Genomic DNA, 27,801 nt, shown 5'->3' on the forward strand with positions numbered 1-27,801 from the left:
TCCCATCTCCACTGATTGGTTCAATTCATTTACAAAAACACATCAAGTTCCTCTCATTGAAAAGCTTCTTTGATTCAACAGTAGGGAAAGGAAAGCGAGAAAAGGGCAGACAGAAGGGAAGAAAGAGGAAACATGAAAGGGAGTAAAGAAAAAGGAAGAAGGTGGCAATGGAGGAGAGAGACATGAACTTGGAAGAGAGAGATTGGGCAGTTCAAGACCTGTGGATGCTCATAATAGACAGTGCATGGGCAGTCTGAAGATGAAATATTCTTTAAAACAAAAGCACTTATCTAGGAGTTCCACCTCTTGTTTGATCAATCATATCGCAAGGCCGAATCATTTTTAATTTAATACTTCTGGGAAGTGGGGGGGAAGCACTCATTAAACACGGGCACGGTTGGCAAGCACTGCGCGTTAGCATTTGGCACTATTTATTATTGCTGTTTATGGTGATATAAATTAGGTTATACTGATATAATTAATAACCCTAAATTCAGGGGTAATAAATAGCAATATTTATATGAAACTGCAGACTCTGAAGAAGTCCAGCCAAAAAAATCCCCACAAAATGCTGACTACCACGTTGTGACTGCTAACATACACATGGGAGCACCAGGTACGTGGGTGCAGAAGATATGCAGGTGTGAGCAGACACTGAGGAATGGCTGCATACACAAGCTGTTGACAGAAGGGTATGTAGCATGTGCACAGAGAAGACAGCCTAAAAGCAGGTCACAAGATGGTACACAACTGCATGGAGAAGTGTTGGTGCACAGGCAACTTGTTGCTCCACTGTGTGGTAATGAGCTTATGTGGAACAGTGTGAACAGCCAACAGTGCTGGGTATTTCTTTGTAACAGAACTGTTTGTGCTGTCATAAGCTTTTACAAGTTCCTTTCCTGACCCTGGTTTTAGTGGATGAATCAGAAGAACTAGATTGAAGAGAAAATGCTCCTGGTACACATATTTCACTCATTTCAAGCTGTGTGAAGGTTGTGGTGTGTCATTATTTCATCCTCCCAGGAAGAAAACTCAGGGGAAAGAAAAAAAAAGGAGGGGGAAATGCTCAAGGTCACATACTTCATCAACAGCAGAGCCAGGAACAAAGCACGGGTCTCTCACTCACCCAGTATAACTCAGCAGTTTCCTAATCAAAGTGCTGTGCTCCTTCATGGATTCTCCACCGCTGTGTAGAATGGAATTCCTTCTCTAGCTTTCCTGTTAATCCGTGATTTAATTTAAAAAGACGATAAAGGGATGAGAGAAAACAGTCAGCTGAACACCAACCAATACCTTGGGTTTTCACAGAACAGCCTTCGCAAGATAATCAGCCTACAAGGACACTTTCCCTTTAGTAATTTAATGCCTGTCACTTTGGACCATCTTATAGCACCGTTCTTGGAGATTAAGACTACTTTTACTTGTAAAGAAGAAAAAAAACACACAAATAACTATATCAGGTCAGACCATACATCTATCAGAGGCAGCATCCCATTTCCAGCAGTGGTCAAACACTACTGTGTGACAACACACAGGATGCACTTAATAAAAAGTAGTGTCTAACATTAAAATATATAGCCACTACCAGATCAGCTGAAATTTATTTGACAAACCCTACATCTGACTGCTATTCAGGACAGAGCAAAGGCTGCCCAGGGAGGTGGAGTCACCATCCATTGGAGACCTTAAAGAAACATGGAGATGTGGTACTTCAGGACACGGTTTACTGGGCAATACTGGTTGTAGGCGGACGGTTGGACCAGATGACAGACTTCTTTTCCAACCTTAATGATTCCATGAGAACAGTCGCACAGAACACAACTGCTCATCAGTACTCTCTGGATTGAACAAACTCAAATTATATGTGATATTGGGTAGTGATTTTTATTTTTATGTGATGACAGCCTTACTCATACAGACATGCTTGCATCACCACTACCTTCATTTAGCATCAGCAACAGGACTCAACTCTCTCCATCACTGACAGACAGGAATAAATCCTCATAGTACTGACTGATGTGAAAGGGAGTGAAAGGGAAGGCTGTTTCCTAGCTCAGCCACACACAGTCAGAGCATAATCACATTACTGCCATCATATCTGTGACAGAGGAACATTCTCTGCATGCAACTTTCAGATCACATTAACCAAAGCAAATACCAAGGCCCTGATCGTCTTGTTGCTGCACAAGGCTCTCGAAGTGTGATTGCACGGTATCCTGCTGGGATGAGCACTCTTCCACTGAGCTGTGCCTGCAGCAGGGAGTCAGCTGGGGAAGGGGCACAGCTGGGCTGCTGGAAGAAATCCTTTGTAACCGTGCGATGGCATTCATCTTTGTGACGGGCAGGGAAGCATTATGCACACCCCAGCACACAGGACTGGGGAGGAGGGAGAGAGTGAGGAGCTTCAAAAGAACTGCCAACAGAAAAGAATTCAACCCTTTTTTAAATATAAAGATACCGAGGTAACGAGACTAGAGCAGGATTAATACCAGATAACAGAAGGATGGATGGGTAGTACAGAAGATGCACTTTCAAAGCATGAAGATTCGAAATGAGTGATGATTCAAAATAAACAGTGGATTTGACACATTCAGTCGTGATTGTAAATCTCAAGGCAAATAAGTGGCTTCCTGAAATGTGCTACAGAGACCTAAAAGTAAGTAGTATGGACCTGTTTACAGCTACTCAGTCAATAATGGCCTACAGACCCTTTTCCTGGAAAAAGAGCTTCCCTTTGTGGCAGTGATTTGAATGACAACAGAGTTTAATACAGCACTTAAACCTAGATGAAGTAGAACATTAATGGACAAAGAAACCTGCATGTGCTTCCACATGCAGCAAGGGACTAAAAGTCATCTCCAAAAAGCTGCCAATAAACTCTAGGCCAAGAAAAGAAGCTTTTCTTTCTGTGCAGGAACACCTCAGTCCACTGAAAAAGCACATGGGAAGAAGCAAGAGCAACAGAGCCATGGGAGGCCCCACAGCACAGCATTTAAATTGGAGCATGATGGAATGGTTCTCTCCCTTCCCCAGGCTTCATGCTTAGCTACAGAGCCATAGCCAAGTCCTTGGACCTCTGCTCCTATCCCACACCAAACTTTCCTACTCATCACCAGGTTGAACTACAGTGGAAGCTCCACACGTTCCTGTGTGATATGAGCTCAGACAGTACCCTTCATTCCAGGTGTCACCAAAAGCCACACTGTCCCTCCTGAGGACCCTTCCTCTGCTATGCTCACTCCTGACAGCTGGAGAAAAAAGGTCAGACATTCCCTCCAGCCCTCCATCTGCTGGAAACTTTAATTAAGCAGAGTGAAAGGAAAAACAGAAAGCCACAATCTTTCATTTTTGCTTCTGCTGTCTGGAAGAATCAAGGAAACATTTGGTGCCAGCAGAAGCTTCCAATACTCGGGGGCAGCATCCAGCTCCCCTGAACAGCCTAAACTACAACACACTCATGTCCTGGGGAGAACAGGAACACAAAAAACTATGCTCATAGTCGCAGACCAGAGGCTAAGAACACTCCAAGCTGCCCTCTGCTGAAGCCCAGACCACAACAGAAAGGAATTAGATTAGGACCAAATAAGCTCAAGATTTGCTTAAGGTCTTTACCCTGTTTCTTCAGCACCGGATCAGCACAACCTGACCTGAAACCAGATGAATGGTTGTAGTGATGATGTGGGTAGGAGCAATGTAAAGGCAGCTCTGAAGAATGCAAAAAGAAACTGGTATATTCATAAGCTCAGAAAGACTTGGAATCTCTTCAGAAGCATGTGGGAGGAAACAGAGTAAAGGAGATAGGAGAAGGAGGGAGTTTCATTATACGGAAACATTTCCATAAAGATACGAGCATTTAATAGATCCTTACATCTTTCCCCCATTCAGGTTATATAAAGCATTAATTAAAGCCAGTTATTCCCAGATATATCAGCTTGCAGATAAAGTTTGCCCTGCTGATTTGGCAGAATAGATAACTTTCCATTCAGCAAGTAAGATTCAGTTTGTCTGCTATCGCTAATACTTCACCCAGTCAGTTGGGACACCTTACGGCCCCACACAGTACAGAACCATGAATATCTGATGCACACGAGACAGCACACTGGGCTGTATCCAGGACTTACATTCTCCTTACAGGACTGATCACAGGATGAATAAAACACAAGGCAAAAGGCAACAGGAATTCTGGCCCAAAACACTGAAGACTAGGCCTGCTAAGTATACAGCAGTAAAGCCTGCAGGTAAACCCAGTGAAAATTCACAATAAGTATGTTACTACAACGCACTTGCCATTGATGACTCCATCAGGGTTGAGCATGGGGACAATCTTGAAAATGAAACATTTCCTCAGGAGATCAGCAATGGGATCACTGCTCACAAGGAACTCCAGGGTCCCCTTCATCACCCAGCTGGCGTTGCTTTCACCAGGATGAACACGGGCCATCAGAAAGACATAAGGACGACTGTCTGTAAAACAAAGCAAAGGCATGGAGATGTTATGCACAGAAGCTGCAGAGATACGATGCCAACTTTTTTTTTTAAGAGAGAATCTTACTAAACAGTTCACGGACAGAGCCTAATGAACCCCTGTTGCAAAGCAGACTAGCAATTTGGCAGAGAAAATTGTCTTGCTATCAGATACGTTATTTGCCATTCCCATGAAAAAGCACCCTCATTTGGCCTAGTTACACGTCTCCAAAAGCTCTCTGTATACACATGCTCAGAAGAGACCAAATTTGACAGCAGATTGTTTGAAAATCCCATCTGTGTTGAGCAAAATCCACAGATGGGCCAAGGGAAGAAGACAGAGGTAGACACCTGCCAAGCATAGAGAATAAAAGAAAAGGACAAAGCAATGATGTGTCTTAAAATTATCCTTCTGTGAATGTTCACAATCTCAGGCTGCTGTCACAAATCAACCTGACACATTTGCTTTAGTGGAAGCCACTATCTGACAGGGAATCACAACGATGCCATGATGTTTTTTGCAGCTCTGTCAGAGCACAGGCTCTCTAGTAAAGGGACAGAAAACAATCAAAGGTATCATCTGAGCATCCTTGTAAGCAAACGCTGATTTAGCAAGTTATGCTTCTATGTCCTCAGCTCCCAAAGCTGTACTAAAGTCCTTCAGTTTTCTAACAGCTTTACAAATCATTACTCAATTAATGTGAAACACAGAGGTGGAATCACAGAACCTTTTGAGTTGGAAAGGATCCTTAAAGGTCACTTGGTCCAACTCCTCTGCAAGGATGTAGACAGGTCTGGAAACAATCCCACATTCACCCCTTCCCATTCATAGGCATTTGATGGGCATGACCAGAGTCTCCACTCGAATTCATACAGAGCAATCATACTGTGGTCCAGTAAAGCAACCAGAACTCTGCTATTCAATAGCCGTGTACTAATCTTTATTTTTCCTTTATCATTCTTGCACCTTACCCTGAGATTAGTATATTTTCACTGCTGTGTATACATTAGTGCCCAAGGCGCTAATGGACTGTAAAAGATCCCTTCAGCCAATAGAGACATACTAGGAGTTCTGCTTACTTTTTATTACAAAAACATATATATATTAGAAAACAACCTCTATTCAGCTCCAGCTAGATGCTGTGCATTACAGTCTACCTTAGTAATGCTTTAAAACAGCAACAAGCAAAAACTACTTTTCACAAAGGCATCAGTTGCATTTTGCTATTTCCAAACATTTTCTTCTTTCTCCCATCATCATGATTTAGTGCTGTTTTGCAGGCTCATTGCTGAGCTAAACTTATGGGACTGTGTTGTTGTAGTTGAGAATGAGGCTCTTGAGGACTCCTAATGGACAACAGCTGTAAATAGCACAAAGCAAAATAAAACATGCTCCCTTGCAACTGATGAAAACGGCTTTAACTCCTGTCTCTTCTATACATTGGGAAAGCATGCAGCATGTTAATTGAGCGATTCTTTCTTCAGTTACTCTATGAGAAAACGAAACCACAAGAAAGGGTCTTCACATCTCAGAAATGGAAGGTTTGCCACAATTCAGCTAATTGAGGATACTGTGAGACTGGCAGAGATATGAATTCTGCTCTCCTCAAGACTGATAAACCTCTGTCTAACATTCAACGTGACAAAAGCTTCTAGAGAGTCCTGATTTTAAACCCCAGGAAATAGTGGATCCATAGGATCCAGGTGGGGAAACATCTCTATTCCACTTAAAACTCCCTTTCTAAGCTTCACTCCCCTCCTGACAGGTATATTTGCAATGCCAAAATCACATCTCCGGGCACCAACTGGCTGGCAATAGTCAAGATTTCTGCACTTAGCTGAGCTGCTACACTTCATTCTTGATTCACTATGCCCCATAACAGCAGTGCTGATGAAGCCACCCCAGTGCTGCTGATCTGCTCTGGGACACACCTACTGTTCTGAAGTGTAATTTTGGTCCAGAGCCCCTTGATACCACCTTGTGCTACACTGCACCTCCTCAGGACACCGAGACACATGTTCTTCTATGTTTCCTTCAGGGCCCAGAACTGAGTTTGATGCTTCAAAATCCCCAAGTCAGTCCTTACACTGAATCCTCCCCAAGTCCTGGGGAAGCTGCCAGAAAGCTCAGGTTACCCATTTATCTCTGCAAAGCCCACATGACACGTAACCTTCACTGGGAATGTAAATAATAAAAAGAGTGAGCAGAGGAACCTTTTCGTGCTACATAAAGCCCCATCCAACAGATCTTGTCTCATTACTCTGTGCTACATTCTGACATGGCCAGGATATAACGTGCCACTAACAAAACCAGAGATGAGAGATTAAAGGCACTGATGCCTCTTGCAAAACATGGAGCAAAAACCCTTTGAGTAATAAATCTAACGTATCAACCACCTCCCACCTTCCCTTCTCTTTATTCATTTTAACTGTGGATATATGCATGAAAATAAGAGCTTTGTTCCTACAGTACTGCTAACTTGTTGCTTAATCTCCTGCCTATTGCAGGGATCTTCCTCTTGATTTTATCTGATTTGGAAGTTAGAAATCATGACATCAGTTGGGGAAAGATCAATCTGAAATAAAAGAATGAAACCCCGTTAACAAATCAATGTCTCGCCTCATAAAAAGAGGCACAGAAGGGAAATGAAGTGCACTTCCAGATGCCCTGACATGGGTTAAAATTCTATGCATTTTCAAGCTGCTATTTGGGCCACAGCGTTTGAAAGGGAACAAGGTTTTGAAATGACACAAGACTGGGATTTCATTAGGAGTCAAAGGGAATCATAAAGAGCGTGTGACAAATTCAACCTAGATCCAGGTCTTGACTGGAATGATTCTGGCTGTGCCTCTGCATACCTCTCATCCTATCAGCCCCAAGCCAGAGCCCACAAAACATAGGCCTTCCCTCCACTCCCCCTTATTCCTAAATACAACATGACTTTATCATGAGAGCTGCACAGATCAAAGGTTCAAGTTTACCCCCTGGACATAAGAGATAAACAAAGAAAGCCAACATTCCCACCCAACTTCATTATGTGTGACCTCTACAGCATATTCTGAGAGTCAAATGATGTGTAAAAAAGAGCATCAAACGCAGTTCTGCTGCGTGTATCACGGCTGCATCCTGCCTTGGATACATCTGAACTGCCCAAGGCTGCCTAGTTAAACAAAGTCTGACAAAGACAGGATATGGTGTGATGTACATCAAATATATTCAAGGAGAAGGAAAAAAAAAAACAACTTCAAATACTGAGATCACAGAAAACTTGAGACTGCTCTGAGGCAGAACCTGTGTTGGTCACTTTCCTCCGCTCCCCACCCAAAATCTTTCCCCAAGTTGTCACATTTTCAGTTACTCCACGATGTAATACTATGCTCCTCCATTTACCCCACCTCCTCCTTATTTCCTGACCCTGCATTTGGCAAAATCCTACTCAAAGAGACACATCTTAATGCAGAGGCAGCTTACCTAGTCTGACAGGGCCCACTGCTGTTTTCCAGAATTATCAGAGAGATAACCCTCCCTTAAATACACTTACACGATATGCGTTATCAATGGTCCTCATGGCAAAGAAGTGAATGTTACAAATCACCTTGGTTAACTGCTTTCTACCATCAAAGCTGGGTGAAGGTATTCCAGGCTCCAAGTTGCTTGGAAACATCCCTTAGTGGATGAGTTTTATGAATTCACTCACCAATGAATCAGAATGATTAGAAATGACTGCAGAGACCAATACATGTACAAAGCATCCAGACATAGTACAGTTTAACATCCTACTAAAGATGGATATTCTCGTTATTCTTTTTCTGGGTTATTCCCCCAGCCCCTTAACTCCAAGAAATTAGAATGTCAGGTTCTATAAATCATTTTGGGGCAGATCCCAAAATCCCAAATTCTGAAGGCAGATGGAAATTCTACACACATTTGACTAATATTCCATATGATGCAACTAAAAAACAACCAAGTGAACTAATACCTGATGAAACAAAAGCATACCTATAGCGAAGGATAGGGAAACAAGTCTGCAAAGAATCCTCAATGATGAGAAACCTCAATGCTTTACTTAGAATCCTCAATGCTTAGAACACTCAATGTTTAGATCCCTCAATGGCTTAGAACAATCAATGCATAGAATCCTCAATGCTTAGAATTCCAATGCTTAACAGAGAATCCTCAATGCTTAGAAACCTCAATGCTTAGAAACCTCAATGCTTAGAAACCTCAATGCTTAGAAACATCAATGCTTAGCATCCTCAATGCACAGCTTAGAATCCTCAATGCTTAGAAAACTCTATGCATAGAGTCCTTAATGCTTAGACACCCCAATGCTTAGCTTACTCAATGTTAAGCAACCTCAATGCTTAGCTTAGAATTCTCATTGCTTAGAATTCTCATTGCTTAGAAACCTCAATGCTTAGTTTAGAATCTTCAATGCTTAGAATCCTCAGTGCTTAGAATCGTCAATGCTTAGAATCCTCAATGCTTAGAGAGCTCATTGCTTTGCATTCTCAAAGCATAAAATCCTCAATGCTTAGCATCATCAATGCTTAGCTTAGCATCCTCAATGATTAGAATCCTCAACGCTTAGAAACCTAAATGCTTAGAAATCTCAATGCATAGAGTCCTTAATGCTTAGAAACCTCAATGCTTATCACCCTCACTGCGTAGCTTCGTATCCCCAATGCTTAGAATCCTCAGTGCCTAGAATCCTCAATGCTTAGCATCCTCAATGCTTAGCTTAGCATCCTCAATGATTAGAATCCTCAATGCTTAGAAACCTAAATGCTTAGAAACCTCAAAGCATAGAGTCCTTAGTGCTTAGAAACCTCAATGCATAGAGTCCTTAATGCTTAGAATCCTCAATGCTTAGAAAGCTCGATGCTTAGAAACCTCAAAGCATAGAGTCCTCAGTGCTTAGAAACTTCAATGCTTAGAATCCTCAATGCTTTGCATCCTCAATGCTCAGCATCCTCAATGTTTAGCTTAGAAACCTCAATGCGCAGAATCCTCAATGCTTAGAATCCTCATTGCTTAGAATCCTCAATGCTGAGAAACCTTATTGCTTTGAAACCTCAATGCTTAGCACCCTTAAAGCTTAGAAACCTCAATGCATAGAGTCCTTAATGCTTAGAATGATCAATGCTTAGAATCCTCAATGCTTAAAGTTCTTAATGCTTAGAAACCTCAATGCTGAGAATCCTCAATGATGAGAATCCTCAGTGCTTAGCATCCTCAATGCTGAGAATCCTCATTGCTTAGCACCCTCAATGCTTAGCTTAGAATCCTCAATGCTCAGAATCTGAAATACTCAGAAACCTCAATGCATAGCATCCTCAATGCTAAGAATCCTCAAAGCATAGAATCCTCAATGCCTAGAAACCTCAATGCTTACCAACCGCAATGCTTAGCTTAAAGTCCTCAAAGCTTAGAACACTCAATGCTTAGAAACCTCAATCCTTAGCATCCTCAATGCATAAAATACTCAATGCATGGAGTCCTTAATGCGTAGAAAACTCAATGCTTAGTATCCTCAATGATTAGAAACCTCATAGCTTAGAGACCTTAATTTTTAGTAACCTAAATGCTTAGAAACCTCAGTGCTTTGCACTCTCAATGCTCAGCATCCTCAGTGCTTAGTTTAGAACCCTCAATGCATAAACTCCTCAATGCATAGAATCCTCATTGCTTAGAATCCTCAACACTGAGAAACCTCAATACTTAGAATCCTACATGCTTAGCTTAGAATCCTCAATGCTGGGAATCCTCAATGATTAGCATCCTCAATGCTTAGAATCCTCAATGCCTAGCTTAGAATCCTCAATGCTTAGAATCCTCAATGCTTAGAATCCTCAATGCTTAGCATCCTCAATGCTAAGAATCCTCAATGCCTAGAAACCTCAATGCTTACCAACCGCAATGCTTAGCTTGAAATCCTCAAACCTTAGAACACTCAATGCTTAGAAACCTCAATCCTTAGCATCCTCAATGCTTAGCTTAGATTCCTCGATGCTTAGAATCCACAATGCTTATAATACTCAAAGCATAGAATCCTCAATGCTTAGCATCCACAATGCATAAAAAACTCAATGCATAGAGTCCTTAATTTTTAGTAACCTCAATGCTTAGTATCCTCAATGATTAGAAACTTTATAGCTTAGAGACCTTAATTTTTAGTAACCTCAATGCTTAGAAACCTCAACGCTTTGCACCCTCAATGCTCAGAATCCTCAGTGCTTAGTTTAGAACCCTAAATGCATAAAATCCTCAATGCATAAAATCCTCATTGCTTAGAATCCTCAATACTGAGAAACCTAAATGCTCAACGTAGAATCTTCAATGCTTAGAATCCTCAATGATAAGAGCCCTAAATGCTTAGAAACCTCAACGTGTTGCATCCTCACATCAGAGCTTAGAATCGTCAATACTTAGAATCCTCATTGCTTAGAATCCTCAATGCATAGCTTAGAATCCTGAATGCTTAGCATCCTCAACGCTTAGCATCCTCAATGCTTAGCTTAGAATCCTCAAAGCTCAGCATCCTCAATGCTTAAAAACCTCAATGCACAGAGTCCTTAATGCTTAGAAACCTCAATACTAAGCATCCTCAGAGCTTAGCTTAGAATCCTCACTGCTTAGAAACCTCAACGCTTATAATCCTCAGTGCCTAGCATCCTCAATGCGTAGAATCCCCAATGCTTAGAAACCTCAATGCTTAGCATCCTCAATCCTTAGTATGCTCTATGCTTAGCTTAGAATCCTCAAAGCATAAAATCCTCAATGCTTAGCATCCTCCATGCACTGCTTAGAAACCTCAATGCCTAGAATCCTCATAGCTTAGAATCCTCAACGCTGAGAAATTTTATTGCTTGGAAACCTCAATACTTAGCATCCCTAATGCTTAGAAACCTCAATGCATAGAGGCCTTAATGCTTAGAAACCTCAAAGATTAGAAAACTCAATGCTTGGCTTAGAATCCTCAATGCTTAGAAACCTCAATGCATAGAGACCTTAAAGCTTAGAAACCTCAATGCTTAGAGTCCTTAATGCATAGAATCCTCAATACATAGAATCCACAATGCTTAGCATCCTCATTGCTTAGCATCCTCAATGCATACCTTAGAATCCTCAATGCTTAGAAACCTAAACGCGTAAAATCTTCAATGTGTAGAATGCTCATTTCTTAGAATCCTCAATGCTGAGAAACCTTATTGCTTAGAAACCTCAATGCTTAAAGTACTAAATGCTAAGAATCCTCAATGCATACCTTACAATCCTCAATGCTAAGACTCCTCAATGCATAGAATTCTCAATGCATAGCTTAGAATCCTCAATGCTTAGAATCCTCAATGCTTAAAATAGAATCCTCAATAGTTAGAATCCTCAATGCTTCACATCCTCAATGCTTAGCTTAGATACCTCAACGCGTAAAATCTTCAATGTGTAGAATGGTCATTTCTTAGAATCCTCAATGCTGAGAAACCTTATTGCATAGAAACTTCAATGCTTAAAGTCCTAAATGCTTAGAATCCTCAATGCATAGCTTAGAATCCTCAATGCTTAGAATCCTCAATGCTTAGCTTAGAATCCTCAATGCTTAGAAACCTCAATGCTTAGAAACCTCAATGCACAGAGTCCTTAATGCTTAGAAACCTCAATACTTAGCATCCTCAGTGCTTAGCTTAGAATCCTCAATGCTTAGAAACCTCAATGCTTAGAATCCTCAGTGCTTAGCATCCTCAACGCGTAGAATCCCCAATGCTTAGAAACCTCAATGCTTAGCATCCACAATCCTTAATATGCTCTATGCTTAGCTTAGAATCCTCAATGCTTAGAATCCACAATGCTTAGCATCATCCATGCATTTCTTAGAACCCTCAATGCCTAGAATCCTCATTCCTTAGAATCCTCAACGCTGAGAAATTTCATTGCTTTGAAACCTCAATGCTTAGCATCCCAAATGCTTACAAACCTCAATGCATAGAGGCCTTAATGCTTAGAAACCTCATAGATTAGAAAACTCAGTGCTTGGCTTAGAAACCTAAATGCTTAGAATCCTCAATGCTTAGAATCCTCAATGCTTAGAATCCTCAATTCTTAGCATCCTCAATGCTTAGCATCCTCAATGCTTAGCATCCTCAATGCTTAGCTTAGAATCCTAAAAGCTCAGGATCCTCAATGCTTAGAAACCTCAATGCACAGAGTCCTTAATGCTTAGAAACCTCAATACTTAGAATCCTCAGTGCTTAGCATCCTCAACGCGTAGAATCCCCAATGCTTAGAAACCTCAATGCTTAGCATCCTCAATCCTTAGCATGCTCTATGCTTAGCTTAGAATCCTCAATGCTTAGAATCCTCAATGCTTACAAACATCAATGCTGAGAAATTTTATTGTTTGAAACCTCATTGCTTAGCATCCCAAATGCTTACAAACCTCAATGCATAGAGGCCTTAATGCTTAGAAACCTCAAAGATTAGAAAACTCAATGCTTGGCTTAGAATCCTCAATGCTTAGAATCCTCAATGCTTAGAATTTTCAATGCTTAGAATCCACCATGCATAGCTTAGAATCCTCAATGCTTAGAATACTCATTACATAGCTTAGAATCCTCAATGCTAATAATCGTCAATGCTTAGCATCCTCAATGCTTAGCATCCTCAATGCATAGAATCCTCAATGCTTAGAATCCTCAATGCTTAGAATCCTCACTGCTTAGAAACCTGAATGCTTAGAATCCTCAATGCTTAGAATCCTCAATGCTTAGCTTAGAAACCTCAATGCTTAGAATCCTCAATGCTTAGAATCCTCAATGCTTAGAATCCTCAATGCTTAGAATCCTCAATGCCTAGCTTAGAATCCTCGATGCTTAGAATCCTCAATGCTTAGAATCCTCATTGCTTAGAATCCTCAATGCTTAGAATCCTCAATGCTTAGAATCCTCAATGCCTAGCTTATAATCGTCAATGCTTAGCATCCTCGATGTTTAGAATCCTCAATGCTTAGAATCCTCAGTGCTTAGAATCCTCAATGCTTAGAATCCTCAATGCTTAGCATCCTCAATGCTTAGAATCCACCATGCATAGCTCAGAATCCTCAATGCTTAGAATCCTCAATGCTTAGCATTCTCATTACATAGCTAAGAATCCTCAATGCTTAGCATCCTCATTGCTTAGCATCCTCATTGCTTAGCTTAGAATCCTCAAAGCTCAGAATCCTCACTGCTTAGGAACATCAATGCTTAGCATCCTCCATGCATTGCTTAGAAACCTCAATGAGCAGAATCCTCATTGATCAGAAATTTTATTGATCTGAAACCTCAATGCTTAGCATCCCTAATGCTTACAAACCTCAGTGCATTGAGGCCTTAATGTTTAGAAACCTCAAATATTAGAAAACTCAATGCTTGGCTTAGAATCCTCAATGCTTAGAATCCTCAATGCTTAGCATCCTCAATGCTTAGCATCCTCAATGCATAGAATCCTCAATGCTTAGAATCCTCAATGCTTAGAATCCTCAATGCTTAGCATCCTCAATGCTTAGCTTACAAACCTCAATGCTTAGAATCCTCAATGCTTAGAATCCTCAATGCTAAGAATCCTCAATGCCTAGCTTAGAATCCTCGATGCTTAAAATCCTCAATGCTTAGAATCCTCAATGCTTAGAATCCTCAATGCTTAGAATCCTCAATGCTAAGAATCCTCAATGCTTAGAAACCTCAATGCACAGAGTCCATAATGCTTAGAAACCTCAATACTTAGCATTCTCAGTGCTTAGCTTAGAATCCTCACTGCTTAGAAACCTCAATGCTTAGAATCCTCAATGCATAGCTTAGAAACCTCAATGCTTAGAATCCTCAATGCTTAACATCCTCAATGTTTAGTATCCTCAGTGCATAGCTTAGAATCCTCAATGGTTACAATCCTCAATGCTTAGCATCCTCAATGATTAGGATCCTCAATGCAAAGCTTAGAATCCTCAATGCTTAGAATCCTCAATGCTTTGAATCCCCAATGCTTAGAATCCTCAATGCTTAGCATCCTCAATGCTTAGCTTAGAATCCTCAAAGCAAATGATCCTCAATGCTTAGAATCCTCAATGCTTAGAATCCTCATTGCTTAGAATCCTCAATGCTTAGCATCCTCAATGCTTTGCTTAGAATCCTCAAAGCTCATGATCCTCAATGCTTAGAAACCTCAATGCACAGAGTCCTTATTGCTTAGAAACGTCAACACTTAGCATCCTCAGTGCTTAGCTTAGAATCCTCACTGGTTAGAAACCTCAATGCTTAGAATCCTCAATGCTTAGCATCCTCAGTGCTTAGCTTAGAATCCTCACTGGTTAGAAACGTCGATGCATAGAATCCTCAGTGCTTAGCATCCTCAATGCTTAGCATCCTCATTACATAGCTTAGAATCCTCAATGCTTAGAATCGTCAATGCTTAGAATCCTCAATGCTTAGCATCCTCATTGCTTAGCTTAGAATCCTCAAAGCTCAGAATCCTCACTGCTTAGAATCCTCAATGCTTAGCATCCTCAATGCTTAAAATCCTCAATGCTTAGAATCCTCAATGCTTAGAATCCTCAATGCTTAGAATCCTTAATGCTTAGCTTAGAAACCTCAATGCTTAGAATCCTCAATGCTTAGAATCCTCAATGCCTAGCTTAGAATCCTCAATGCTTAGAATCCTCAATGCTTAGAATCCTCAATGCTTAGAATCCTCAATGCTTAGAAACCTCAATGCACAGAGTCCTTAATGCTTAGAAACCTCAATACTTAGCATCCTCAGTGCTTAGCTTAGAATCCTCACTGCTTAGAAACCTCAATGCTTAGAATCCTCACTCCTTAGTATGCTCTATGCTTAGCTTAGAATCCTCAATTCTTAGAATCCACAATGCTTAGCATCCTCCATGCATTGCTTAGAAAACCTCAATGCGTAGAATCCTCATTGCTTAGAATCCTCAGCGCTGAGAAATTTTATTGCATTGAAACCTCAATGCTTACCATCCCTAATGCTTACAAACCTCAATGCATAAAGGCCTTAATGCTTAGAAACCACAAAGATTAGAAAACTCAATGCTTGGCTTAGAATCCTCAATGCTTAGAAACCTCAATGCATAGAGACCTTAAAGCTTAGAAACCTCAATGCTTAGAGTCCTTAATGCTTAGAATCCTCAATACATAGAATCCTCAATGCTTAGCATCCTCATTACATAGCTTAGAATCCTCCATGCTTAGATTCCTCAATGCATAAAACCCTCAATGCTTAGAATCCTCAATGCCTGGCTTAGAATCCTCAATGCTTAGAATCCTCAATGCTTAGAATCCTCAATGCTTCGAATCCTCAATGCTTAGAATCCTCAGTGCTTAGCATCCTCAAAGCGTAGAATCCCCAATGCTTAGAAACCTCAATGCTTAGCATCCTCAATCCTTAGTATGCTCTATGCTTAGCTTAGAATCCTCAATGCTTAGAATCCTCAATGCTTAGCATCCTCAATGCTTATAATACTCAATGCTTAGAATCCTCAATGCTTAGAATCCTCAATGCTTAGCATCCTCAATGCTTAGCATCCTCAATGCTTAGAATCCTCAATGCTTAGCATCCTCAATTCTTAGCATCCTCAGTGCTTAGAATCCTCAATGCTTAGAATCCTCAATGCTTAACATCCTCAATGTTTAGAAACGTCAATGCACAGAGTCCTTAATGCTTAGAAACCTCAATACTTAGCATCCTCAGTGCTTAGCTTAGAATCCTCACAGCTTAGAAACATCAATGCTTAGAATCCTCAGTGCTTAGCATCCTCAATGCATAGAATCCCCAATGCTTAGAAACCTCATTGCTGAGCATCCCTAATGCTTACAAATTTCAATGCATAAAGGCCTTAATGCTTAGAAACGTCAAAGATTAGAAAACTCAATGCTAGGCTTAGAATCCTCAATGCTTAGGAACCTCAATGCATAGAGACCTTAAGGCTTAGAAACCTCAATGCTTAGAGTCCTTAATGCTTAGAATCCTCAATACATAGAATCCTCAATGCTTAGAATCCTCAATGCTTAGAATCCTCAATGCTTAGCATCCTCAATGCTTAGAATCTTCAATGCATAGCTTAGAATCCTCAATGGTTAGAATCCTCAATGCTTCGCATCCTCAATGCTTAGCTTAGAAACCTCAATGCTTAGAATCCTCAATGCTTAGCATCCTCAATGCTTAGCATCCTCAATGCTTAGAATCCTCAATGCTTAGCATCCTCAATGCTTAGCATCCTCAATGCTTAGCATCCTAATTACATAGCATAGAGTCCTCAATGCTTAGAATCCTCAATGCTTAGCATCCTCAATTCTTAGCATCCTCATTGCTTAGCATCCTCATTGCTTAGCATCCTCATTGCTTTGCTTCGAATCCTCAAAGCTCAGAATCCTCACTGCTTAGGAACCTCAATGCTTAGCATCCTCCATGCATTGCTTAGAAACCTCAATGCGCAGAATCCTCATTGCTTAGAAATTTTATTGCTCTGAAACCTCAATGCTTAGCAACCCTAATGCTTAGGAACCTCAATGCATAGAGACCTTAAGGCTTAGAAACCTCAATGCTTAGAGTCCTTAATGCTTAGAATCCTCAATACATAGAATTCTCAATGATTAGAATCCTCAATACTTAGAATCCTCAATGCTTAGAATCCTCAGTGCTTAGAATCCTCAATGCTTAGCTTAGAATCCTCAAAGCTCAGTATCCTCAATGCTTACAAACCTCAATGCTCAGAGTCCTTAATGCTTAGAAACCTCAATACTTATCATCCTCAGTGCTTAGCTTAGAATCCTCACTGCTTAGAAACCTGAATGATTGGAATTCTCAATGCTTAGAATCCTCAATGCATAGCTTAGAATCCTCAATGCTTAGAATCCTCAATGCTTAGCATCCTCAATGCTTAGCAACCTCAATCCTTAGAATCCTCAATGCTTAGCTTAGAATCCTCAATAGTTAGAATCCTCAATGCTTGGAATCCTCAATGCTTAGCTTAGAAACCTCAATGCTTAGAATCCTCAATGCTTAACATCCTCAATGCTTAGCTTAGAGACCTCAAAGCTCAGAATCGTCAATGCTTAGAAACCTCAATGCATAGAGTCCTTAATGTTTAGAAACCTCAATGCTTAGAATCCTCAATGCTTAACCTCCTCAATGTTTAGAATCCTCATTGCTTAGCATAGAATCCTCACTGCTTAGAATCCTCAATGCTTAGAATCCTCAATGCTTACAATCCTCCATGCATAGCTTAGAATCCTCAATGCTTAGAATCCTCAATGCTTAGAATCCTCCATGCATTGCTTAGAATCCTCAATAGTTAGAATCCTCAGTGCTTCGCATCCTCAATGCTTAGCTTAGAAACCTCAATGCTTAGAATCCTCAATGCTTAGCATCCTCATTACATAGATTAGAATCCTCAATTCTTATAATCGTCAATGCTTAGCATCCTCAATGCTTAGCATTCTCATTCCTTAGCTTCGAATCCTCAAAGCTCAGAATCCTTACTGGTTAGGAACCTCAATGCTTAGCATCCTCCATGCATTGCTTAGAAACCTCAATGCGTAGAATCCTCATTGCTTAGAAATTTTATTGCTCTGAAACCTCAATGCTTAGCATCCCTAATGCTTACAAACCTCAGTGCATAGAGGCCTTAATGTTTAGAAACCTCAAAGATTAGAAAACCCAATGCTTGGCTTAGAATCCACAATGCTTAGAATCCTCAATGCTTAGAATCCTCAATGCTTAGCATCCTCAATGCTTAGAAACCTCAATGCTTAGAAACCTCAATGCAGAGTCCTTAATGCTAATAAACCTCAATACTTAGCATCCTCAGTGCTTAGCTTAGAATCCTCACTGCTTAGAAACCTGAATGCTTAGAATCCTCAATGCTTAGAATCCTCAAAGCTTAGAATCCGCAATGCTTAGAATCCTCAATGCTTCGCATCCTCAATGCTTAGAATCCTCAATGCATAGAGACCTTAAGGCTTAGAAACCTCAATACTTAGCATCCTCAGTGCTTAGCTTAGGATCCTCACTGCTTAGAAAACTGAATGCTTAGAATCCTCAATGCTTAGAATCCTCAGTGCTGAGCTTAGAATCCTGAATGCTTCGCCTCCTCAATGCTCAGCAGCCTCGATGCATAGCTTAGAATCCTCAATGCTTAGAAACCTCAATACTTAGCATCCTCATTGCTTAGCTTAGAATCCTCACTGCTTAGAAACCTCAATGCTTAGAATCCTATATGCTTAACATCCTCAATGTTTAGAATCCTAAATGCATAGCTTAGAATCCTCAATGCTTAGCATCCTCAATGCTTAGCATCCTCAATGATTAGAATCCTCAGTGCTTAGAATCCTCAATGCTTAGAATGCTCAATGCTTATAATCCAAAATGCTTAGCTTAAAAACCTCAATGCTTAGAATCCTCAATGCTTAGAATCCTCAATGCCTAGCTTAGAATCCTCAATGCTTAGAATCCTCAATGCTTAGAATCCTCAATGCTTAGAATCCTCAATGCTTTGAATCCTCAATGCTTAGAATTCTCAATGCTTAGAATGCTCAATGCTTAGACTCATCAATGCTTAGAATCCTCAATGCTTAGAATCCTCAATGCTTAGAATCCTCAATGCTTAGAAACCTCAATGCACAGAGTCCTTAATGCTTAGAAACCTCAATACTTAGCATCCTCAGTGCTTAGCTTAGAATCCTCACTGCTTAGAAACCTGAATGCTTAGAATCCTCAATGCTTAGAATCCTCAATGCTTAGCTTAGAAACCTGAATGCTTAGAATCCTCAATGCATAGATTAGAAACCTCAATGCGTAGAATCCTCATTCCTTAGAAATTTTATTGCTCTGAAACCCCAATGCTTAGCAACCTTAATGCTTACAAACATCAATGCATAGAGGCCTTAATGTTTAGAAACCTCAAAGATTAGAAAACTCAATGCTTGGCTTAGAATCCTTAATTCTTAGCATCCTCAATGCTTAGCATCCTCTATTCTTAGAATCCTCAATGCTTAGTATCCTCATTGCTTAGCATCCTCAATGCTTAGAATCCTCAATGCTTAGAATCCTCAATGCTTAGAATCCTCAATGCTTAGAATCCTCACTGCTTAGAATCCTCACTGCTTAGAATCCTCAATGCTTAGAATCCGCAATGCTTAGAATCCTCAATGCCTAGCTTAGAATCCTCAATGCTTAGAATCCTCAATTCTTAGAATCCTCAATGCTTAGAAACCTCAATGCACAGAGTCCTTAATGCTTAGAAACGTCAATACTTAGCATCCTCAGTGCTTAGCTTAGAATCCTCACTGCTTAGAAACCTCAATGCTTAGAATCCTCAATGCTTAGCATCCTCCATGCATGCATAGAAACCTCAATGCGTAGAATCCTCATTGCTTAGAAATTTTATTGCTCTGAAACTTCAATGCTTAGCATCCCTAATGCTTACAAACCTCAGTGCATAGAGGCCTTAATGTTTAGAAACCTCAAAGATTAGAAAACTCAATGCTTGGCTTAGAATCCTCAATGCTTAGAATCCTCAATGCTTAGAATCCTCAATGTTTAGCTTAGAAACCTCATGTGTTAGAATCCTCAATGCTTAGAATCCTCAATGCTTAGAAACCTCAATGCTTAGAATGCTCAGTGCTTACCATCCTCAAAGCGTAAAATCCCCAATGCTTAGAAACCTCAATGCTTAGCATCCTCAATCCTTAGTATGCTCTATGCTTAGCTTAGAATCCTCAATGCTTACAATCCTCAATGCTTACAAACCTCAATGCTGAGAAATTTTATTGTTTGAAACCTCATTCCTTAGCATCCCAAATGCTTACAAACCTCAATGCATAGAGGCCTTAATGCTTAGAAAACTCAAAGATTAGAAAACTCAATGCTTGGCTTAGAATCCTCAATGCTTAGAATCCTCAATGCATAGCTTAGAATCCTCAGTGCTTAGAATCCTCAATGCATAGATTAGAATCCTCAATGCTTAGAATCCTCAATGCTTAGCATCCTCCATTCTTAGAATCCTCCAGGCTTAGAATCCTCAATGCTTACAATCCTCAATGCTTAGCTTAGAAACCTCAATGCTTAGAATCCTCAATGCATAAAACCCTCAATGCTTAGCATCCTCAATGCATAAAACCCTCAATGCTTAGCATCCTCAATGCTTAGAATCCTCAATGCTTAGAATCCTCAATGCTTAGAAACCTCAATGCACAGAGTCCTTAATGCTTAGAAACCTCAATACTTAGCATCCTCAGTGCTTAGCTTAGAATCCTCACTGCTTAGAAACCTGAATGATTAGAATTCTCAATACTTAAAATCCTCAATGCTGAGCTTAGAATCCTCAATGCTTCGCATCCTCAATGCTTAGCTTAGAAACCTCAATGCTTCGCATCCTCAATGCTTAGCATCCTCAATGCATAGCTTAGAATCCTCAATGCTTAGAATCCTCAATGCTTAGAATCCTCAATGCTTAGAATCCTCAATGCTTAGCATCCTCAATGCTTAGCTTAGAATCCTCAAAGCTCAGGATCCTCAATGCTTAGAAACCTCAATGCACAGAGTCCTTAATGCTTAGAAACCCCAATACTTAGCATCCTCAGTGCTTAGCATCCTCAATGCGTAGAATCCCCAATGCTTAGAAACCTCAATGCTTAGCATCCTCAATCCATAGTATGCTCTATGCTTAGCTTAGAATCCTCAATGCTTAGAATCCTCAATGCTTAGCATCCTCATTGCTTAGCTTCGAATCCTGAAAGCTCAGAATCCTCACTGCTTAGGAAGCTCAATGCTTAGCATCCTCCATGCATGCATAGAAACCTCAATGCGTAGAATCCTCATTGCTTAGAAATTATATTCCTCTGAAACCTCAATGCTTAGCATCCCTAATGCTTACAAACCTCAGTGCATGGAGGCCTTAATGTTTAGAAACCTCAAAGATTAGAAAACTCAATGCTTGGCTTAGAATCGTCAATGCTTAGAATCCTCAATGCTTAGCACCCTCAATGCTTAGCATCCTCAATGCTTAGAATCCTCAATGCTTAGCTTAGAAACCTCAATGCTTAGAATCCTCAATGCCTAGCTTAGAATCCTCAATGCTTAGAATCCTCAATGCTTAGAAACCTCAATGCTTAGAATCCTCAATGCACAGAGTCCTTAATGCTTAGAAACCTCAATACTTAGCATCCTCAGTGCTTAGCATAGAATCCTCACTGCTTAGAAACCTCAATGCTTAGAATCCTCAATGCTGAGAAATTTTATTTTTTGAAACCTCATTGCTTAGCATCCCAAATGCTTACAAACCTCAATGCATAGAGGCCTTAATGCTTAGAAACCTCAAAGATTAGAAAACTCAATGCTTGGCTTAGAATCCTCAATGCATAGAACCCTCAATGCTTAGAATCCTCCATGCATTGCTTAGAATCCTCAATAGTTAGAATCCTCAATGCTTCGCATCCTCAATGCTTAGCATCCTCATTACATAGCTTAGAATCGTCAATGCTTAGAATCGTCAATGCTTAGCATCCTCAATGCTTAGCATCCTCATTGCTTAGCATCCTCATTGCTTAGCTTAGAATCCTCAAAGCTCAGAATCCTCACAGCATAGGAACCTCAATGCTTAGCATCCTCCATGCATTGCTTAGAATCCTCAATGCGCAGAATCCTCATTGCTTAGAAATTTTATTGCTCTAAAACCTCAATGCTTAGCATCCCTAATGCTTACAAACCTCAATGCATAGAGGCCTTAATGTTTAGAAACCTCAAAGATTAGAAAACCCAATGCTTGGCTTAGAATCCTCAATGCTTAGAATCGTCAATGCTTAGAATCCTCAATGCTTAGCATCCTCAATGCTTAGCATCCTCAATGCTTAGAATCAACAATGCTTAGAAACCTCAATGCTTAGAAACCTCAATGCTTAGAATCCTCAATGCTTAGAATCCTCAATACTTAGAATCCTCAATGCTTAGAATCCTCAATGGTTAGAATCCTCATTGCTTAGAAACCTCAATGCTTAGAATCCTCAGTGCTTAGCATCCTCAACGCGTAGAATCCCCAATGCTTAGAAACCTCAATGCTTAGCATCCTCAATATTTAGTATGCTCTATGCTTAGCTTAGAATCCTCAATGCTTAGAATCCTCAACGCTTACAAACCTCAATGCTGAGAAATTTTATGGTTTGAAACCTCATTGCTTAGCATCCCAAATGCTAAAAAACCTCAATGCATAGAGGCCTTAATGCTTAGAAACCTCAAAGATTAGAAAACTCAATGCTTGGCTTAGAATCCTCAATGCTTAGAATCCTCAATGCTTAGAATCCTCCATGCATAGCTTAGAATCCTCAGTGCTTAGAATCCTCAATGCTTAGCATCCTCCATGCATTGCTTAGAATCCTCAATAGTTAGAATCCTAAATGCTTCGCATCCTCAATGCTTAGCTTAGAAACCTCAATGCACAGAATCCTCAATGCTTAGCATCCTCAATGCTTAGCATCCTCAATGCTTAGCATCCTCATTGCTTAGCATCCTCAATTCTTAGAATCCACAGTGCTTAGAATCGTCAATGCTTAGCATCCTCAATGCTTAGCATTCTCAATGCTTAGCATCCTCAATGCTTAGCATCCTCAATGCTTAGCATCCTCAATGCTTAGAATCCTCAATGCTTAGCTTAGAAACATCAATGCTTAGAATCCTCAATGCTTAGAATCCTCAATGCTTAGCATCCTCAATGCTTAGCATCCTCAATGCTTACCTTAGAAACCTCAATGCTTAGAATCCTCAATGCTTAAAATCCTCAGTGCTTAGAATCCTCAATGCCTAGCTTAGAATCCTCAATGCCTTGCTTAGAATCCTCAATTCTTAGAATCCTCAATGCTTATAATCCTCAATGCTTAGAATCCTCAATGCTTAGATTAGAATCCTCAATGCTTAGAATCCTCAATGCTTAGAATCCTCAGTGCTTAGAATCCTTAATGCTTAGAATCCTCAATGCTTAGAAACCTCAATGCTTAGAATCCTCAATGCATAGAATCCTCAACGCTTAGCATCCTCAATGCTTATCATCCTCATTACATAGCTTAGAATCCTCAATACTTAGCATCCTCAATGCTTAGCATCCTCAATGCTTAGAATCCTCAATGCTTAGAATCCTCAATGCTTAGAATCCGCAATGCTTAGAATCCGCAATGCTTAGAATCCTGAATGCTTAGCATCCTCAATGCTTAGCATCCTCAATGCTTAGAATCCTCAATGCTTAGAATCCTCAATGCTTAGAATCCTCAATGCTTAGAAACCTCAATGCTTAGAATCCTCAATGCTTAGAATCCGCAATGCTTAGAATCCGCAATGCTTAGAATCCTCAGTGCTTAGCATCCTCAATGCTTAGCATCCTCAATGCTTAGAATCCTCAATGCTTAGAATCCTCAATGCTTAGAATCCGCAATGCTTAGAATCCTCAATGCTTAGTATCCTCAATGCTTAGCATCCTCAAAGCTTAGCTTAGAAACCTCAATGCTTAGAATCCTCATTGCTTAGAATCCTCAATGCTTAGAATCCTCAATGCTTAGCATCCTCAATGCTTAGAATCGTCAATGCTTAGCATCCTCAATGCTTAGCATCCTCAATGCTTAGCTTAGAAACCTCAATGCTTAGAATCCTCAATGCTTAGAATCCTCAATGCTTAGCATCCTCAATGATTAGAATCCTCAATGCCTAGCTTAGAATCCTCAATGCTTAGAATCCTCAATGCTTAGAATCCTCAATGCTTAGAATCCTCAATTCTTAGAATCCTCAATGCTTAGAATCCTCAATGCTTAGAATCCTCAATGCTTAGAATCCTCAATGCCTAGTATCCTCAATGCTTAGAATCCTCAATGCTTAGAATCCTCAATGCTTAGCTTAGAATCCTCAATCCTTAGAATCCTCAATGCTTAGAATCCTCAATGCTTAGAATCCTCAATGCTTAGAATCCTCAATGCTTAGAAACCTCAATGCTTATAAACCTCAATGCTTAGAATCCTCGATACTTAGAAACCTCAATGCTTAGAATCCTCAATGCTTAGAATCCTCAAAGCTTAGAATCCTCAATGCATAGAATCCTCAATGCTTAGCATCCTCAATGCTTAGCATCCTCATTTCATAGCTTAGAATCCTCAATGCTTAGCATCGTCAATGGTTAGCATCGTCAATACTTAGCATCGTCAATGCTTAGCATCCTCAATGCTTAAAATCCTCAATGCTTTGAATCCTCAATGCTTAGAATCCTCAATGCTTAGAATCCTCAATGCTTAGAATCCTCAATGCTTAGCTTAGAAACCTCAATGCTTAGAATCCTCAATCCTTAGAATCCTCAATGCTTAGAATCCTCAATGCTTAGAAACGTCAATGCACAGAGTCCTTAATGCTTAGAAACCTCAATACTTCGCATCCTCAGTGCTTAGCTTAGAATCCTCACTGCTTAGAAACCTTAATGCTTAGCATCCTCAATCCTTAGTATGCTCTATGCTTAGCTTAGAATCCTCAATGCTTACAATCTTCAATGCTTACAAACCTCAATGCTGAGAAATTTTATTGTTTGAAACCTCATTGCTTAGCATCCCAAATGCTTACAAACCTCAATGCATAGAGGCCTTAATGCTTAGAAACCTTAAAGATTAGAAAACTCAATGCTTGGCTTAGAATCCTCAATGCTTAGCATCCTCAACGATTAGCATCCTCAATGCTTAGCTTAGAATCCTCAAAGCTCAGGATCCTCAATGCTTAAAAACCTCAATGCACAGAGTCCTTAATGCTTAGAAACCTCAATACTTAGCGTCCTCAGAGCTTAGCTTAGAATCCTCACTGCATAGAAACCTCAACGCTTATAATCCTCAGTGCTTAGCATCCTCAATGCGTAGAATCCCCAATGCTTAGAAACCTCAATGCTTAGCATCCTCAATGCTTAGTATACACTATGCTTAGCTTAGAATCCTCAAAGCATAAAATCCTCAATGCTTAGCATCCTCCATGCACTGCTTAGAAACCTCAATGCCTAGAATCCTGATAGCTTAGAATCCTCAACGCTGAGAAATTTTATTCCTTCGAAACCTCAATGCTTAGCATCCCTAATGCTTACAAACCTCAATGCATAGAGGCCTTAATGCTTAGAAACCTCAAAGATTAGAAAACTCAATGCTTGGCTTAGAATCCTCAATGCTTACAAACCTCAATGCATAGAGACCTTAAAGCTTAGAGACCTCAATGCTTAGAGTACTTAATGCTTAGAATCCTCAATACATAGAATCCACAATGCTTAGCATCCTCATTGCTTAGCATCCTCAATGCATACCTTAGAATCCTCAATGCTTAGAAACCTCAACGCGTAAAATCTTCAATGTGTAGAATGCTCATTTCTTAGAATCCTCAATGCTGAGAAACCTTATTGCTTAGAATCCTCAATGCTTAGCATCCTCAATGCTTAGCTTAGAATCCTCGAAGCTCAGGATCCTCAATGCTTAGAATCCTCAATGCTTATCATCCTCAATGCTTAGCTTAGAATCCTCGAAGCTCAGGATCCTCAATGCTTAGAAACCTCAATGCACAGAGTCCTTAATGCTTAGAAACCTCAATACTTAGCATCCTCAGTGCTTATCTTAGAATCCTCACTGCTTAGAAACCTCAATGCTTAGAATCCTCAGTGCTTAGCATCCTCAATGCGTAGAATCCCCAGTGCTTAGAAACCTCAATGCGTAGCATCCTCAATCCTTAGTACGCTCTATGCTTAGCTTAGAATCCTCAATGCTTAGAATCCTCAATGCTTACAAACCTCAATGCTGAGAAATTTTATTGTTTGAAACCTCATTGCTTTGAATCCTCAATGCTTACAAACCTCAATGCATAGAGGCCTTAATGCTTAGAAACTTCAAAGATTAGAAAACTCAAAGCTTGGCTTAGAATCCTCAATGCTTAGAATCCTCAATGCTTAGAATCCTCAATGCTTAGAATCCTCCATGCATTGCTTAGAATCCTCAATAGTTAGAATACTCAATGCTTCGCATCCTCAATGCTTAGCTTAGAAACCTCAATACTTAGAATCCTCAATGCTTAGCATCCTCATTACATAGTTTAGAATCCTCAATGCATATAATCCTCAATGCTTAGCATCCTCAATGCTTAGCATCCTCAATGCTTAGCATCCTCATTGCTTAGCATCCTCATTGCTTAGCATAGAATCCTCAAAGCTCAGAATCCTCGGTGCTTAGAAACCTCAATGCTTAGCATTTTCAGTGCTTAGCATCCTCAATGCTTACAATCCTCAATGCTTAGAATCCTCAATGCTTAGAATCCTCAATGCTTAGCATCCTCAAAGCTTAGCATCCTCAATGCTTAGCATCCTCAATGCTTAGAATCCTCAATGCTTAGAATCCTGAATGCTTAGCATCCTCAATGCTTCGCATACTCAATGCTTAGAATCCTCAATGCTTAGAATCCTCAATGCTTAACATCCTCAATGTTTAGAATCCTCAATGCATAGCTGAGAATCGTCAATGCATAGAATCCTCAGTGCTTAAAATCCTAAATGCTTAGCATCCTCAATGCTTAGCTTAGAATCCTCAAAGCTCAGGATCCTCAATGCTTAAAAACCTCAATGCACAGAGTCCTTAATGCTTAGAAACCTCAATACTTAGCGTCCTCAGTGCTTAGCTTAGAATCCTCACTGCTTAGAAACCTCAATGCTTAGAATCCTCAGTGCTTAGCATCCTCAAAAGCGTAGAATCCCCAATGCTTAGAAACCTCAATGCTTAGCATCCTCAATCCTTAGTATGCTCCATGCTTAGATTAGAATCCTCAATGCTTAGAATCCTCAATGCTTCGCATCCTCAATGCTTAGCTTAGAAACCACAATGCTTAGAATCCTCATTGCTTAGCATCCTCAATGCTTAGCTTAGAATCCTCAAAGCTCAGAATCCTCACTGCTTAGGAACCTCAATGCTTAGCATCCTCCATGCATTGCTTAGAAACCTCAATGCGTGAAATCATCATTGCTTAGAAATATTATTGCTCTGAAACCTCAATGCTTAGCATCCCTAATGCTTACAAACCTCAGTGCATAGAGGCCTTAATGTTTAGAAACCTCAAAGATTAGAAAACTCAATGCTTGGCCTAGAATCCCCAATGCTTAGAATCCTCAATGCTTAGAATCCTGAATGATTAGAATCCTCAATGATTAGAAACCTTAATGCACAGAGTCCTTAATGCTTAGAAACCTCAATACTTAGCATCCTTAGTGCTTAGCTTAGAATCCTCACTGCTTAGAAACCTGAATGCTTAGAATC

At 40.2% G+C, this 27,801-nt stretch overlaps 1 protein-coding gene across 1 annotated transcript in view; it reads right to left on the reverse strand.

Moving 5' to 3' along the window:
- LOC146758588 (cytosolic carboxypeptidase 4-like) overlaps positions 1-27,801 on the reverse strand; it is a 242,004-nt gene that overhangs the window by 89,257 nt on the left and 124,946 nt on the right. The window contains exon 2 of the mRNA XM_085514567.1: positions 4,284-4,464. Within this exon, the coding sequence (XP_085370693.1) occupies positions 4,284-4,441 (158 nt within the window). The 5' untranslated portion in view covers positions 4,442-4,464. The remainder of the gene's footprint in view (positions 1-4,283; positions 4,465-27,801) is intronic.

The sequence above is a fragment of the Coturnix japonica genome, chromosome 13 (assembly GCF_054131305.1).
Source record: "Coturnix japonica strain WE chromosome 13, WE-NBRP24, whole genome shotgun sequence".
Lineage (NCBI taxonomy): Eukaryota > Metazoa > Chordata > Aves > Galliformes > Phasianidae > Coturnix > Coturnix japonica.